General features: G+C 40.0%; 1 protein-coding gene across 1 annotated transcript in view; it reads right to left on the minus strand.

Annotated features, from left to right (window-relative positions):
- Positions 1-2,178: 2,178 nt before the first annotated feature.
- LOC121947510 (protein SOGA1-like) overlaps positions 2,179-16,009 on the minus strand; it is a 119,560-nt gene continuing 105,729 nt past the window's right edge. The window contains 10 exon segments of the mRNA XM_042492592.1: positions 2,179-5,785; positions 7,187-7,617; positions 8,347-8,565; positions 8,763-9,030; positions 9,698-10,288; positions 10,735-10,864; positions 11,059-11,123; positions 15,330-15,446; positions 15,736-15,783; positions 15,786-15,887. Of these exon segments, the coding sequence (XP_042348526.1) occupies positions 5,639-5,785; positions 7,187-7,617; positions 8,347-8,565; positions 8,763-9,030; positions 9,698-10,288; positions 10,735-10,864; positions 11,059-11,123; positions 15,330-15,446; positions 15,736-15,783; positions 15,786-15,887 (2,118 nt within the window). The 3' untranslated portion in view covers positions 2,179-5,638.

Here is a 16,009-nt window from a genome sequence, read left to right on the forward strand (position 1 = left end):
AGTCATTGGCTGGTGATGCTGTGTGACCTGTAAAACTGTCTGTCATTGGCTGCAACGTCTAGTACTTATAACCTGAGGGGGAGGAGCAAATGTAACACCTGACAGAAAGTTGAAAAGGCTGGAGAGGCAGAGACAAAACCGACCAATGACATGAAAGTCGGAAAGAGATTTGAGCCTTACGTTGACTGCGCCATTTTAGGTCTTTATAGCACATGCAAGAAAATACATCCACGTTGCAATAATTACTAGGAGCTGCGAGGTGTTTTTCCAGCTTTGATATGTCACTTCTGATGTTGTTATAGGAAAACTCATTGGAAATGATTATCATTAAGTTTTTCAGTAATATAAAGTCATTTTTGTATATGTAGTCAAATCAGGTTAAAAAAACATGAGAGCTTCCCTATTTTTTCGCACCCTCTAATGCAACATGAACTTAGCATTAAACTACAGTGGCAATTTATCCACAGCCTCAACACGTGCTGGCATCATCTAGTACATCACAAAATACAGGCCTATGCTCAACTCTGCAAAATCAGCAGAGAACCTAAGACTCGAGGTTGGCTAAAACATTTAACCAAAATGTAACCTTGGTCCGAATTTTCAACCGTTTGGAGGTCTGGTCACGTAAAAGTGAAACAACTCATTTCTAAGGCATACTGAACTCCTGACACCCCAATCCCTCAGTGGCCTGCAACACGTATTGTCTGACATAATTTATGTAGCAGCACAACCATCGGAGATTAATGTAAGCACAAATGAGTCTACATCTTCAAGACAACAAATTAAGACATGTAATCTTAACTTCAGATGTAATTAAAAATCATGCAGTTTGTACTCAGTTGGAGCCAAATATTTGCAGAAAAATAAACCAAGACATCTTTGTAGAGGAAAGGCACAAAGCGACCTTCTCATTGATAGTGAGACTAAATGACAATAGGGCAGCACCTGGTACACAGGCATCTGTTCAGAAGATCAGTATGTTATGTGTTATTTAATGACGCGTCTCAGAGTATAGTAACGGTGTAAAAAGTGTAAGAGGTAGAGCAGAATCTGGGAAACCTTCTCACAGTTGAACATTGAGCTGGGTACCATTGGGGACTTTTAAAAAGATCTGCATTAAAATCAATGCTTGAATATTTGTACTGAAATCATGAATGACAAAATGACAGAACTGATTTAGTAAAACATGCCAAGGAATCTTTTTTTGTGTTTGTGAGAAGTAGATCGTGTCAGATTTGTGCTTCTATTTACACGTTCAGACCTGTTATTGGCATTTGTTTGAATGTCAGACAATTTCAAACGCGATGGATTAATGGCTTACTATGACATATTCTGTAGTTTTGTAGTGTATCCAACAAGCAGAAATGGTGCCAGACCTAATATTAGGGTATGTTATAGGTTTCTTTGTGGTTTTAGGTTACTCATCTGGATGTGTGGTAGAAGAGACTGTGGGACGACTGAGTCATTATTGGACCGCGGCTACACTCTGTTCTGTGTATCAACTTCTCAAGCTCTTTTTTAAGGTACACAGAGATTGTTGGCAATGATTCTGCAGCCATAATGAGGACCCCCAGGTTACTGTCCACATTGAAGGGAAAAATGTATTCAGTTGTCATTGATTTCTCTCTTACACCACTAATGTGTCTTAAGTATTTTGAGTGGACATAACATGTTCGTTGCAGTATATACTGTAATTTATGCAAGATGCTAGATTAGTGGCTTGATTTTGTCAAAAGTGGGAAATGTATCATTACCAGTAAATTCCTGTAAGCTCTTGGTTGGAAGACACATGGACGTCTGCAATTAAGTGTTTGTCTGGCTAACCGTACAGATTTTTGTTGGTATGCTGAAATTTATCGTGCTTTTCTGAAGTGTGGACTCTGGATGTGGAGCAGCCGTGACTAGGAATAGGTTTCTTCACTTAAAACCTTTGTTTTAAAATGGCAGCTACACATGCAAACAGCTAAGCTAACAAAGCTAGCACAAACAGAAGCAGTTTATTTAGCCAAATGTTTATCAAATATGAAATTGGTGGAAACACAACCAAAACATAAAGGGCTAAGCAAACAATGTATTATGCTGCACAAATTCTAAACTGAAATTTGGTTGTTTTTTTAATTGCCATGAATCTGAAATAGCTGCAAAGGAAGGGGCTACAAAGTTTTCAGAGCCGGAGTATTTCCAAAAAGTGATTTATTTTTCCAAGTAAGGAAAAGCTAGTTCTTACAGACTGTAGCAGTTTTGCTCAGTGAACCAGTCAGCTTGTTAGTGAGCTATGTCTTACTGTGTTTCTGCCATGTCTGCCCTTTCTGTTGTCATTCATGTTGTCAACACATGATGTCTTATCATCAAAGTCATTCTCTTCAACAGCTACACCAGATGTGTGTTTAATTTTCTGAATTAACTACAAAGCTTTCTAAGGTAAAATGAAGGAATGTAGAGAGGAATGAATGTTTACCCAACGTTATTAGCTCTGCTTTTCAGGACACTTGGAAGGATTTTCATGAAGTTCTATGATTTCGTCAGACTGCTTAGCTAAAACTACCTGTTGTATAATTGTGGTTAAAAAATCAGTCTTTTCCTGTGGCAAGTCGCTTTTGAAGCGGTGACTGGTTTCAGACGGTTGGTTTTCTACCAGCAGTGAGGGCTGGAGCGGAGACAAACAAGCAGCATTTAGACTGTGGGTTTTCTTCACTGTGTCATTTAAATACGTACACTGTTACTGTAATGCCCTGTTTTAAACTGCTGACTCATGAAGCGGTGCGCAGAGATGGAGAAACACTCTGCAGCTCATACACAAACAGAGACATATCGAAATGGATGGTCAGCTCACAGCAGACTTTACACTAAGTAGCACCATGATAACTAAATAGAAAGAATAGAAACAGGCTAATATATCAGCAAAAAACATCCATATAAAATAAATGAAACAAAAATAATTTACTTTCCAGAGATAAAATAACCCTTGGTATAAAAAAAGTTAATATATCCTCCTATACCTGTAAACCATCCTGTCGTCCCTCCACTGTGGTACAGTACTTTATTGTAGCTTTAATACAGCCTGATCACAATTATGTGCGTAAAAACAATTTTTACCCATTTTTTTTTTTTAAAAAAAGGCCTGCTGGGCTTGTTGGTGTGTTTTATATATGGAGTCCAGTTTTGGTGTGAGCTGACTAATAGGTAAACTGACAGGCACTTTGAATATCTGTTGATTGATTAAAAAGAGAAGAGCATGGCAAACAAAGGGACAGGAGAACGAAATAGAGTGAAATCCCTTTCATCTATGATTGTTTTTAGTTTACATTATTTTGTATTTTCAGTTCACCCATAAGACCATTTGGGTGAGTTCCCATCTATCATTTTTTTTTACAACCATTTACTTCTTTCTCAAATATGTCTCTCAAGCGTGCAGACATTCTACTTAAAGACAGTTTATATTGTTGGATCTGAGGGCCATGTAGGTAGAAAGGAATATACATCTTTCATCTGAAAATATTACATTAAATAAGTTAAAAAAAAGAATGTATTTCTTAAAAAGTAAAAGCTGTCAGTGCGTAACTACTCTGACTGCAGATGGACCTGTCACAGCTCTTAGCTTGCTGTTTGCCAAGATTACCTTATAATGCTACATTTTCAAAATGCTGATAGATTTCGTACAGTAGCTATGCCATCCGTGTGGTACTATGACATGAGGACAGTTGCGCGCGTGAGAGGAGCGTAGAGGTTGTATTTTTAACTATCCTCTGCCTTAAACCTACACTGGTACACCAGAACGCTGAGAATGAAATGGTTAAACACACATTACAAACACAACACATTTTGGAAAGACTCCCTAATAAAAGGAATGCATTGACTGAATTCTCCTTGGACATGGTTTCGAAATACTGAGCGTTTCTGGACGATGGTAGATTTTGAGTTAGGACACACATCATATCTAATCCCATGATGCATAGAGAGTAGGGATGCACTGATAAAGCTGATGGATATCAGGTAAATTTCATTACTGTTAGGAAAACATTTAATCATGAAAATCAGATTTACAAAGTCACGTGACACAAAATTCAGTGTAAACCAACTTAATTATCATACTTTTTCTCTATGTCTTGGTTTGGGCTTCTGTAGCATGACCCCAAACTAGTTGTTGAGGCACTCTGAGCAACTGGTAAAATAAGCACTTAAAAAAAGTGATATCAGTGCATCTCTGTTCAATGCCAACTGAAATTTGCAGATGGGGTTTTAGGTTAACCGATCGGAAATCAATCCGCGTAACCAACTTCATCAAAGGATTAGAAATGAAGCTTGACATCTGTGAAGGAATATCTAAAAAATATGAAAGGAACAGGCACTTTCTGCCTGTTTTGACAGGTTGAAACCAAAACAGTATTTTTTTTTTTTTTTTCAATCAGACTTCGGAGGGCAACATGTTTGTAGTAGTTTTTTGAGTCATGGCTACAATGCCACAAAATGTCCCCGTATTTGTGGCTTAAGTCCTGGGAACACAGTGGACAGGGGCTTTTTTTTGTTGTTTAGGTTTGCTACTAAGCAACGATGATAGGAGGTCCACTCGAATCAGTTGAATGGTCTCATTTATGGAGTTGTAACCTCCAAACATCCATTAGTGGAATCTAAATCTGGTCAAAGTGGGATTTGTAGTCCAATGGTCCTTGAGTTTTTCCTTTTGAGATCGACTGTATAAGGAGAAACATTGAATGCTAGTCTGCAGCTGACGCAGGTGTGTCATCAAAAAAAGTGGACAATTTCAGATCCATGTTGGTGACTCTCGCTGGAATGTTTTTGTGCTAATCAATCAAAAAGGCGTAATTGCATTTCCCAGCACAACATGTTTATGATGAGGTTCAGGAATAAATCATCTGAGCTTTCCGCCAGATTACTCTTCTGAGACTGATGGTTTCAGAGTTTCTATCACAATTTGGAAGATCCTTCCAGCTGTGACGGATGTCTCCTCTCCAGGTTTATACTGTAGCTCACAAAGTAACACATGCACTTTTATATGTGAATTCAAACTGGGAGGACGTCCGTTCTTTCTCCTTGTTCATCTGCAAATCCAACATGGCTGCTGGTCCAACAGCATGGTGGCAAGGTAACATCATCAAGGTGGATTCTCAGTCCAAAAGTGGACATTTGTAGTACCTGTTATTCTGTAAATTGAGGGGGAGGAGAGGTTTAGTAGATCCAGTCCTGACATCATGGTTTGACTTGTTAGACTTTTCAGTTCAATGAGTTGTTGTTGTTTAGTGTGTCAGATTGCGTTTTCTGTACTGCTGGTAGTTTTTGTGATGGTTGGATCTGTTGCTGAGTTTCAGTCCTACCTGTCCTTGGCATCAGAATGGTACAGTCCAAAATAAGCTGAATATTGCCCAGGTGTGTGTGTGTGTATTTATGAATGTGTTTGTGTGTGTGGCAGTGGGTTTGTGGGGCAGTCTGTGCAGTGTGCTAATGGTGTGTGTTATATTTGGCAGTGCACCTGTGTGGCAGGTTGTAGGTGTGTTTGTACATTTGCTCATGGGAGAAGTGTGAGAAAGTGTGTTTTCATGGCAGTGGTGTTCAGTGTTTGTGAAGAATCAGTATTGCTTGTGTGTGTCGCGTGTCTCTGAATGTGGCAGTAAATGTGTCGTCACTCATTGCAGGTGTCCCCCTTCTCCTCGGTTGCCACCGGGGGCTCTTGTGGGCGGTGCTTGCACTGGCCGGGCGAATGGCGGGTTGCTGCTCTTGATGGTCGGGTGAGGCAGGAGGACTGGGCAGCACAGTCACAGGGTGCATCCTGGGAAATGGAAAGATGTCTTTACCATACAAGCAGTTATGATTTTTTTCATATTTTTGATAGAGTTTAAAAAAAGACCATACTAGTGCAAGATTTAGTTTCTCAAAACAATTTTTTTTGTGGATCATTTTAAAAAACATATGCATAGTTTTCCTACCATCCCAGGCAGCCATTGATTTCCACTCAATTCCATAAGGCGAAAAACTTTTAGCAGATGTTTGAAACTTGCTTAAGCTGAGGATGCACATTGTGATATTTGACTGTATTATGAAAAAGATTTACGCTTATGCTGAACCCCAACTAGCTGAAAGCAGCAAGCAAACAGCAAAATAATGAAATATGCTGTATATTGCAGTATATTATACGTATAATTAGTAGTCAACTATGTATTGGTACAGGAAAACAGTTTCCTGTGATGGTGACTGTAATCATAGTCTACCTGCCTCCTGTGTGTTGTCTGTGTATTTATTCAGTGAGTCACTGACGACAGTATGTGTTCTTTACCAGAGGTGTGGACTCCAGTCGCTTGACTTGAGCTAAATACACAAATTTGATGTCTTTGGACTCGACTTGACACAACAACAAAACACTGGCTACTCAAACCCAAAGAATTAAAGGTATGTTATTTTAAAGGTGTGCCATCAATGAATTATTAACCTTTCATTTCCTGAACCAGCTAACTTGAATGCTATGCATTCACAACAAGTCAACACTTTATTCTGCAGATCAACTTCGTTTGAATAAAATCTGAGAACATCCAATCCAGTTGAAGGAGAGAGACATGAAAAACCAATGGTGTGTTACTGATTACTAAACAATGAGTGCCAATGCTTAGCTAACATTACTACTCTGTTGTTAAAATTGTAATACATTTGAAGAGCGCATTATGACTTATTTGGGACTAAAAACTCAATGTTTAAACTTGAGTTTAGACTTGCATGTGACTTGCAAAACAACGACTTTGTCCCACCTCTGCTGCTTACTGACTACCAAAACTAAAACTATCTATGTGGTTTGTCAGGTCTTTGCTCATTCTGTGTAATCCTCTGCAGTGAACACCAGTTCTGCAGAAATCTTTGTTGATGTCAAATTACTGTTACAGGTAAGGCAGTGCACACTTTTAAAATTGATCCAAATTTAAACTGGACTGATAATGCAATGGACAGTCTATTCCATTTCATGGAAACTAACAGCATCTGAATCGAATCAGAACAGTTGGAAAGACATTAAAAATCTAAACTGTATAACTCACTTTTGAAAGCATTACAAAGAACACACTGAAATAGTTACAATCCCAGATTAAAGTCTGTGACCTCAGTACATGTTATTTAATGTAAATGGGCTAAAACAAGCAAAACCACTGGTATGGTAATTTTTTTTAAGTTTAAAGTAAAAGCACACCTCTGTTCCAGATCCTGCAGCTCCTGGGTTGGTCGTTGTTTCTTTCCCTCCTCCCATGATACTGACCATCTCCTCCCCAGCTGTCTGTCTCATAAATCTCTTATTGACGATCCTGGTCACATTGTCATTGCTTCCAGCCAGAGCTCCCAGGCCTCCAACCGCAGCTGATACGCACTCTGGCTTCGGCTCATCCACACCGCCAAAACTGCCCAAGACACCCAGACCCCCGAGGCTGCCATGGGAGTCTCTTTGCGCTCTCTCCCCAGGCAGGGTGACTCCTCCCTGTGCACGGCTGCTGCAGACATTCCTGATGAACTCCTGGACCAGGCCCCCGTACCGCTGAGAGCCGGGGTCAGAGCCACACGCTGCAGCACCAGAGGGTTTCCCTGCAGCAGGAGGCTGACGTGCAGGACTGGCACCCTGGCTGGCCCCTAATTGCAAACAGGAACCCAAGACAGGTATTAGAATTATTTCCATAAGTTGTAGTTTACAGGACTAATTAAATTCTGGAGGCATGTTTATACTGTGAGGTCAATGGCTTTCAACAGGATTGAAATATGTGGGTGCCAAAGCAAGATCGGAAATTTTTACTTATGTCCCATCCTCTCTCACATGTTGTTTGTTGTTTGTTGTGTGAATCGTCACAATTAAATTACTGTCATTTCCATCTCTACTCTGATACGTTTTCCTTGGTTGTCATGTTATCGTCCCTTTTCCTAAAAGGGGACGTAACAGTAGAGATGTTAGTATAATCAGTACATTTTGATGCATGTGAGATCTTCTCTTTAAGACTTAAATTTTGATAATAAACACTTGAAGAGGAGTGATTTGATTTTATAGTTTACAGCAGATCATTGATTGTTTTTTTCCAAGTACGAATTGGCAATAAATTTGGCTATTAAATGATCAAATTTGAAGAGTAAACATTAACTGCCAGCAAACATCACTGGCAATAGATTGGCCTTTCTTATGGCAGGCATTTCGTATTTTGCAGGAAAACGACAGGTGTATATAACAGTCTCCATTTTATTCAAGTGTCCCGTTGAGCCAGTGTGAATAATATCACAAACCTGAAACTAAAGAATTCAGGCCTCATTTTATTCTGTGATATGTCAAAGTGTTTTCCATGACAGCGTTTTATTTTCCATACAGTCTCTGACCTCCATCACCCCTCCAGAGCGACTCCGTGCTTCCAGAGTGTTCCACCACGCTGAAGAGGCTGGAGAGGCCGTCGGTGAGGCCGCTCAGGACAGGGCTGTCCCTGGTGGTGGTGGAGCGGGCCCAAGCTGAGCCTCCTCCTCCACTGATGGATCTTTGCTGGAGGCTCCACAGGCTCCGGTCCCTGGAGGAGGAACTACCGTCCAGTCTGGAGGTGGAGCCTAAAAGCACAACAGTTAGATATCTCGTTCTCCCAAACAAAACTGTTCATATCATGAAGCACATCAATGGAGCTGTGTTAACAATTACAGATAGCCATCATGAATTGGCTTAAAAATATTCTCCAGACTAAAGGCACCATGACACGTGATGTTTTGAAAAAAAAAAAAAAAAAAGGCTCAGAGAACAAAGAAATTACCAGAAGACACTCGACGTTGTAGTTTCGGGGATCCATACTTGGGTGAACAGCACGGCCTCTCGATGCGGCTGTGAACTTTATCCAGGGATGTTGATATCTGCCGGGTTCTGGCTGATGCCAGAGAAGACGTGGTTGCTGACGAGGGGCGAGGGGACCAAGCTTTGGAGTGTAACCCCGTCCCCCTGCTGCTGGGAAGGTGGTCGGTTTGCAGCCCGATGCTGACATACTGCAGAGCAGTCTGTGTGGACCTGGTGGACATGCCCACCGTCTGGGTAAAGACGAAAGAAGTGATGGAGAATGTTTAGAGTGTTGGAGAAAACACGATGAAGAGTATTTGGAACAACTACTGAAGAGAGTATATTAATATACTGTAAAAATATTTATCTTAACATGTTATATTTGTCTCTTTGTGAGTCCTGAACGTTTAATTTCGTAACATCTGCAAATCAAGTCACATCATTTCAACCCATTTACAGTGCAAATCAGCTTGTTTTATGAAATTTTCACACAAGAAAAATGTTGCTTTGTATTAGGTCCAAATTAACTAACAACAATAAACACGTCTTGTATGATAAACAAAAGACCACAATTACTTGATATGATAGAGAATCATAATAAAAAAGTAATTATTATTATATCTTACCATGTATATTGGATATTCATGACATCATTTTACTGTGGTATAATCAAAATACATCTTCAAATTTTGATTTGTCCTTATGAGCAGAAAATACAGCATAATCTTTTGGCCATAGGCCTTCATCGCACGCCTGTTAAAGTTATATGAAGTCCCATGGACAAAATATATTTGAAGCTTTATGTTCAACAGAACAAGTGCCTCTTTTGTGCATGAAAATCAACATAAAGGCCAATAGTTGGGCTATGAGACATTCATTTAAAAAAAACAAAAAAAACAATCAAAAAACAAGAACTACCTGATTCCCAGGTTCCTTGGTGGATTTTCTCTCTAAAGAGGAAGAGCGTATGGCCTGGCGGACACAGTTGGTCATTTCCTTCATGTCATCACTTAAGTTGGCTGAAATCTCCCCGATCTCCAGGCCGTGGAAAGCTGACGAGGACGACATCCCATCAACCGAACTACCAACACCGTTGTTAGTGACACTGGGGATGGAACCAGTGATACAGCCGCTTCTGCTCTCCAGCAGCTCCCTGTGCTGCGTGGACAGCGAGCTCAGCCACTGCTCGTACGAGGAAGAAAAGGAGGATGCAGGTTGTTGCTGCTGAACCTCAACGGTTTCCACTGCAGCCACGCCCACGTCTGAGCCACTCAGTCCCAGGGACGAGCTCCCATTCTGGGCCTGCTGTTGCTCTTTGGCCTCCTGGCTTCTTCTTTGTTGCTCCATGCGTCGTGCAGCAGGAGGGCTGTAGTAGATCCGGATGCCGGTGCGGTCTGGAGCTGTGTAGCTCCTCTGGACTGAATCCAAATCCAGCTCTGAAGCCACTGAGCTGCTGCAGGAGCCACTGGGGCCGTCCCAGGTTTTACAGGTGTCCCCAACCTGTGGAATCTGAGATAAGATTATTATGAGTCTACATTTTTACTATGCTGTCCTCAGTCTGTGGAGAGGTAAGGAGAGCAGCAACATGCCCTAGCAACCGGATGGTATCTACACAATAGCTGCTGATTTTAATTAACTCATCTGTCAACTCCAAAGATGTAGCAGGATCAAGGACAAACTGTAATTTCATTTTTTAAACTCTGTTTGAAAGAGTTCATTTTTTAAACTCTCATTTCATTTTTTAAAACTCTTTAAAATTTCATTTTTTAAACTCTGTTTAATCTACCTTGTAACAGAATTTTTTGATGATTGTTATACAAATCAATCAGCTAATATTATAAAATCAAATAAAAGTATAAATATATATGAAAAAAATGCTGAATGATGAATAAATGCTATTTAATAATAATTAAAAAATGATAAATGCTTAATGTATAAAATCAGAACTTATTCACCTCATTAGTTAGGTTGGTCCAATTCTTCCTGGTGAGGTGACCCAGCCCTGGGACTGCACACTGGATCCTTTCCTCCTGATTGGCTGCTCCGTTGACTGCTGGGCTGTCCAGCTCGGATGTGGATTTGGTTCTATCATTGAAAGAGGAAGAGGGCGTTGATGAGGAAAGAGAAGCTAAATTATGCTCTGCTGCTGCAACATCTTGCAAATAAAAAGCATCAAAAAACATTCCTAGACTGAAAGTTTATTTAAGAAATGTTCTGATTTCTCCCACATCATGCTAAGGATGGATTTTAGGCTGTAAGATAATGTTTTTTATTGTTACCTTGGAGATCCTGTTCCATTAGTGACGACTGTGTCTGCAGAGGACTCACCGACGAATGACTTTGACTGTGAGGACCAAAGAAATCATTAGTCAAAAGGAAACCACAGAACTATCTTTTTCACAGCTGATTTGCATTTTAAAGACCTGCATCATCTGCGCAATTTTTTTCCTGCAGCATTTTGCATTTCTACATTTTTTTCACACCCTTGAAGACATCCACTGTAGACACATTCCTTTCATTGCCATCCACTTCCTCTAGAGCTGTTTTGGCAGGAGGAAGTGGAGACTGACTAGTATAATCTATCTGTAGCAGACAGCATGCAAGCAAACACACACACACACACACACACACACACACACACACACACACACGCGCGCGCGCGCACTTGCGCGGATGGTGATGCTGAGTCAGTGCGTTTCACACTTGAGAGGTGATCTCGCTCTCTGAAGCCATTTCCCCTCAGAGGAAAGAGACAGAGAGAGAGAGGGGAAAAGGACATCTACAGATAATGTGCTTAGTTGTGCAGATACACTGATGGACTTTCACCAGCAATGCACTGAACTGCAGTCCAGGCTGCCGGCATGTGTATCATATACTGACAGAGAGCTAAATACATACTACATCAGTGACTCCTAAACAGGGGTACCCGAGCTGGTACTTCTGCAGTTGCCAGGGGGAAGTAAAATGTTTGTAGAGCAGCTCAACTAATTTTAAAAAGTGGAAATTATGATTTAATAATAATTTTAAAAAATTCACATATTAAGCAAGATCTAACACCATATAATAAGAGTGTGTAAAGCAATGAGCAGTCAGATTGAAAAAATTTAAAGTAATGGGTTGGTCAGCTAAAAGAAATGGATACGAGTTAAAACAGATTTGGAGTAATGGCTAATTAGTATGCTAAAGATCATGAGAAAAAATGGTTGAAATGAGCCAGTTTCTGCCACATCAGATAACAAATGCAAATATAAAGGGCAGGCCCATCTGTATAGTTTCCCATGTTTTTTTGTTTTGCTTTTTCAAATGGAAACTCCCACTAGGTCATTGGCATAAAGTAGTGATTTCGTTAATAGATCCACAGTTAGTTATTACCAACAGTAGATGGCTGTCGACATGTCTACTAAGTAGACAGGAGTATTAGGGCAAAGAAGCGAAACAACATATTACAGCAGTAAAATGCAACGTTAGTTTAGTCCTGAAAGTCATACAATAACACAAACAAACTTTTGATCAGAGGCAGCGGCAGACCAGCAACTTCCTGTGTTCTGTGAGACAAAATACTGTTTCTGTCAAAGGTGTGGATGGGAGCAGCAGCAAAGCATATTTTAGCTCTCTAAAAAACGCAACACCTAAAACATTTTTTTGAAGTGTTTGCCATTATTTTGCTGCTTTACCTTGCCATCTCACTGCTCATTTCTACCGGAAACTGAAGCTGTTTTATCATACTCTTCAAAGCTGCCAGACTCCTTTGACACAAACAGTAATTTTACTTCACAGCGCGCAGGAGTTGCTGGCCTACTGCTGTCTTGATTGTTTAGTTTGTTTGCTATTTTGTGATCTTTTCATGTGGTAAACTGCAGAAACATATGTCAGGTCACGTAGGAAAACATTATTAAAGGGGCTTAGGAAAATAGCAGTTTCATGCTAAAACATACATACTCTGACCAAAAATTTGAATTTAAATATAAGGAATATTTCTGAAAAGCTACAGAGTGATATAAAAAGCTAAAAATCCTTTAAACACAAGTAACTAAAATCAGTTCAAATGAACACATTAGAACATAAGGTACCACCGCCCTACTTAGTACATGCCACTGCATATTGGTTCCACTTTACTGTGTGTTATTTTTTGACTAGTTTTACCACAAAATCTTCCTGAATCCACCTGAACATCCCATCATAACAGGAAATACATCTACCTGAAACATAATTCATGATTCATAATTCAAACTTTGGTCCAACAGACAGAAAAATCCATCTTCTTTTACACTCACTGGCCTGATGGGGGCACTACAGTCAAATGTCAGAAGTCTGAAAGACCCCATAGTATATAACACAAGAAGAGCAGATAGGAGATAAGATTTGTGGGTGACAGAGCGTGACCCAGACACACTCGGAGACACTGAGACAGAGTGAATTAAAGTATGACAAGCTTTGGTCTCCTGCCAAGTTTCCAATGCAGGACACGGTCACTTAATGGAAGGTGTGAGACGGGATCCCACTCCACAGACAGGAGGACGAAAGGGAGGGACAGAGGAGGACAGAGAGGAATGATTAGAAAGCAGAGAGTGTGAGAGAAGGGAGGACAAAGACGCCCTCAGACTGAAAACCTCAGAGAGAGGCAGACCGAGAAGTGCTGACCTACAAACTGTGTATCTGGAGCTTAACTTGTGTATTTGTGGAAAAACTAATGACAACTTTGAAACACTGATGCAATCCCTCCCAGACATGTTGCAGCAGCTTGGCAGTGACTGCCCTGGTGTGTAATCAGCAGATCGGGCTGACCATGTTTTCCTGGTGACCTCAACTTCACATTAAACTGCAGTAACACCAGAGACTCCTTACTCACATTATGGCATTAACAGCTGTGTGGTTTCTGTCAACATCAGCAGAGTCTCCTGAGAGGAAAATACCACTCTAAAGACAGCAGTAATGTGCATTGTTGGTCTGCTTTTTCCATTTCTAGTGTTGATACAGTAAAGTTTTGACAACACAGAAACTTTCAGCGGGATAAAACATGTCGGATTTGGTGTCACTCCCTCAGAATCAAAGAGTGAGAGCTTCTTTTTCAAGAGCGATTTTTAAATTTTTTTTTTTATATATCTTCCAGTATATAAAGGGGTTTTGAAATAGGGATGTGATGCTTTTTTTTTTCAACTGGAAAAAGTCACTGTCTTGCTTTTCGTCTGTGTTAAGACCAAAAATAGCATTGCATTAAAAACACAAGCAGCTGCCAGTGTGTTGAAACAGTGAGAGGATGAAATATGTCCAGTTAGAGTTAAGATCAACAGTTTTGAAGCCAAAACACAGCACACTCGTTTATGATACTTGGAGAAAGGATTTTACGTCTCTGGAAAGTTCTCTTAATGATTCTATTGTCTGTTTCAATGTTTGCAATTCATCTGTGTATGTAACAAAAATTACTGTATTTAATATAGGATTTATACCGAAAGTAAACGAGGCCTACAGTGGAAGTTGTGAAAAAAAAATCATCTTAATTTCTTCAGTTCTGTTTCCTTCTTCCATTTACACTCTTTATATTATATGTAAAACATCATCCGCTCAAAAATAACATAGGGCCTTATTTTAACTATCTCTTGCGTATGGTCAAAAGCGCATTTAGGGCAATTCCAGTCTAGCTCCACTTTGTTAAAATGTGCATAATCTGGACTAAAAATAAGGTGCAAGGGGCAAAAGGTTTGTATTCAGTCCCTTAGTTAATCATCAGGTGTGTTTTGGGCTGAACATAAATTCAACCAATCAGAGTGTCATCCAGTCTAGCAGGAAAATACTCTGCCACTCTAACTTTAGATTGTTTTTTTTATTTGTTAGTTAATGGTGCAATCCCTTGACTCAAAATAGCAGTGATTTACAATGACGAAAAAAAAAAAAAAAAAAAAAAAAAAAATAAAATATATATATATATATATATATAATATATATATATATACAGATATTTGGGCCATATTGCGTATACTGTTAGAAGAATAAACAGTTGTGCATGCAACGGGAGGAGGTCCAGATGAAAAGTGTCCATGAAAAACGCGCTTTTTGATTTGACTCAGTTATGACATTTGTGGCTAATGTTCCTCAGGTGAGAGAAAGGAAAAAGTAAATATTACTTCAATAATTCAGACGCTGTTTGCTCCTACATATATTTAAAAGTTCTCAGCTGCATTTGTTGCTGGAAAATAAGTTGGGTTTTTTTTTTCACTGTATCAGTGGGTTTTTGGTGTAATGTTAATTTCAGTCAGAACACAGCCTAAATCCGATAGTTATGGCTCTCCAACCATGAGTTTATGTTAAATTTTAATTAAATTTCAGAGAAACCTGGGATATCAGGGGATGGGATTAAATGCACTGGGACAAGTGCACCAGGTAACACAACTGATCCAAAGACCCGATATCAGATGTCCTCCTTATCTCAGACTGCTCAGATTCCATCATTCCAAGACACACCAGCTTCTTATCTCTTCTTCATCTCTGACATTCATCTCTTTCTCACACACACACAAACACACACGCGGCTCACACAAGCAGCCCGTCATACCTTCCCCTGTTGTGCAGTGGCCTCTCCCAGTCTCTGCTCCCACTGAGCTCTCTCCTGGCTGAACCTCTCCAGCAGCTCCAGCTTCTCTCTGCCCCAGTTCCTCTCTCCGATCTGCAGCTGATTGGTCCGCAGGTGGGTCATAGCAGAGAGACAAGAAGAAGAAGAAAAAAACATTAGAGGAGGAAGAAACAAAATCGATGTGGAACAGCTTCTCAAGTCTGAACAGGTTTCTGAACACAGCTAAGTGATTTATCTCTGAAAATGTCTAAATGTTTAACCCACTTTGAGCACTTCTGCTTTTACAGTTTACAAATAACACAGTTTGTTCTGTTCATGTTAATCAAGTCACAAATTTTGCCAATTACCTTCCAAGCCACCTTGGTTGACTCACACACACGTAGTCTACCTGTTTTGTTAGATCCATCACAGCCGCGTAGGATTCAGCCAGCAGGTGTGTTGATGTTCTTCACGCTCCCTCTTCAGCGCCACCTTAAGGTCCGGAGGATCGGGTGCATCAGTGGCGGACAGAGCTGCTGCTTTTCCTGCTTTCATCTCAAGCTAGAAAGAGAAAGGAATAGAAATTATTGTAGATATCAAAATGCAATTAAAAAAAAACTTAAGTACAGGGGGATCTGTAAGTAGAGAGCTTTCTTTTGTTGGAATCACTTAAGTTTGATAAA

This window comes from Plectropomus leopardus, chromosome 8, assembly GCF_008729295.1.
Source record: "Plectropomus leopardus isolate mb chromosome 8, YSFRI_Pleo_2.0, whole genome shotgun sequence".
In the NCBI taxonomy this organism is placed as follows: domain Eukaryota; kingdom Metazoa; phylum Chordata; class Actinopteri; order Perciformes; family Serranidae; genus Plectropomus; species Plectropomus leopardus.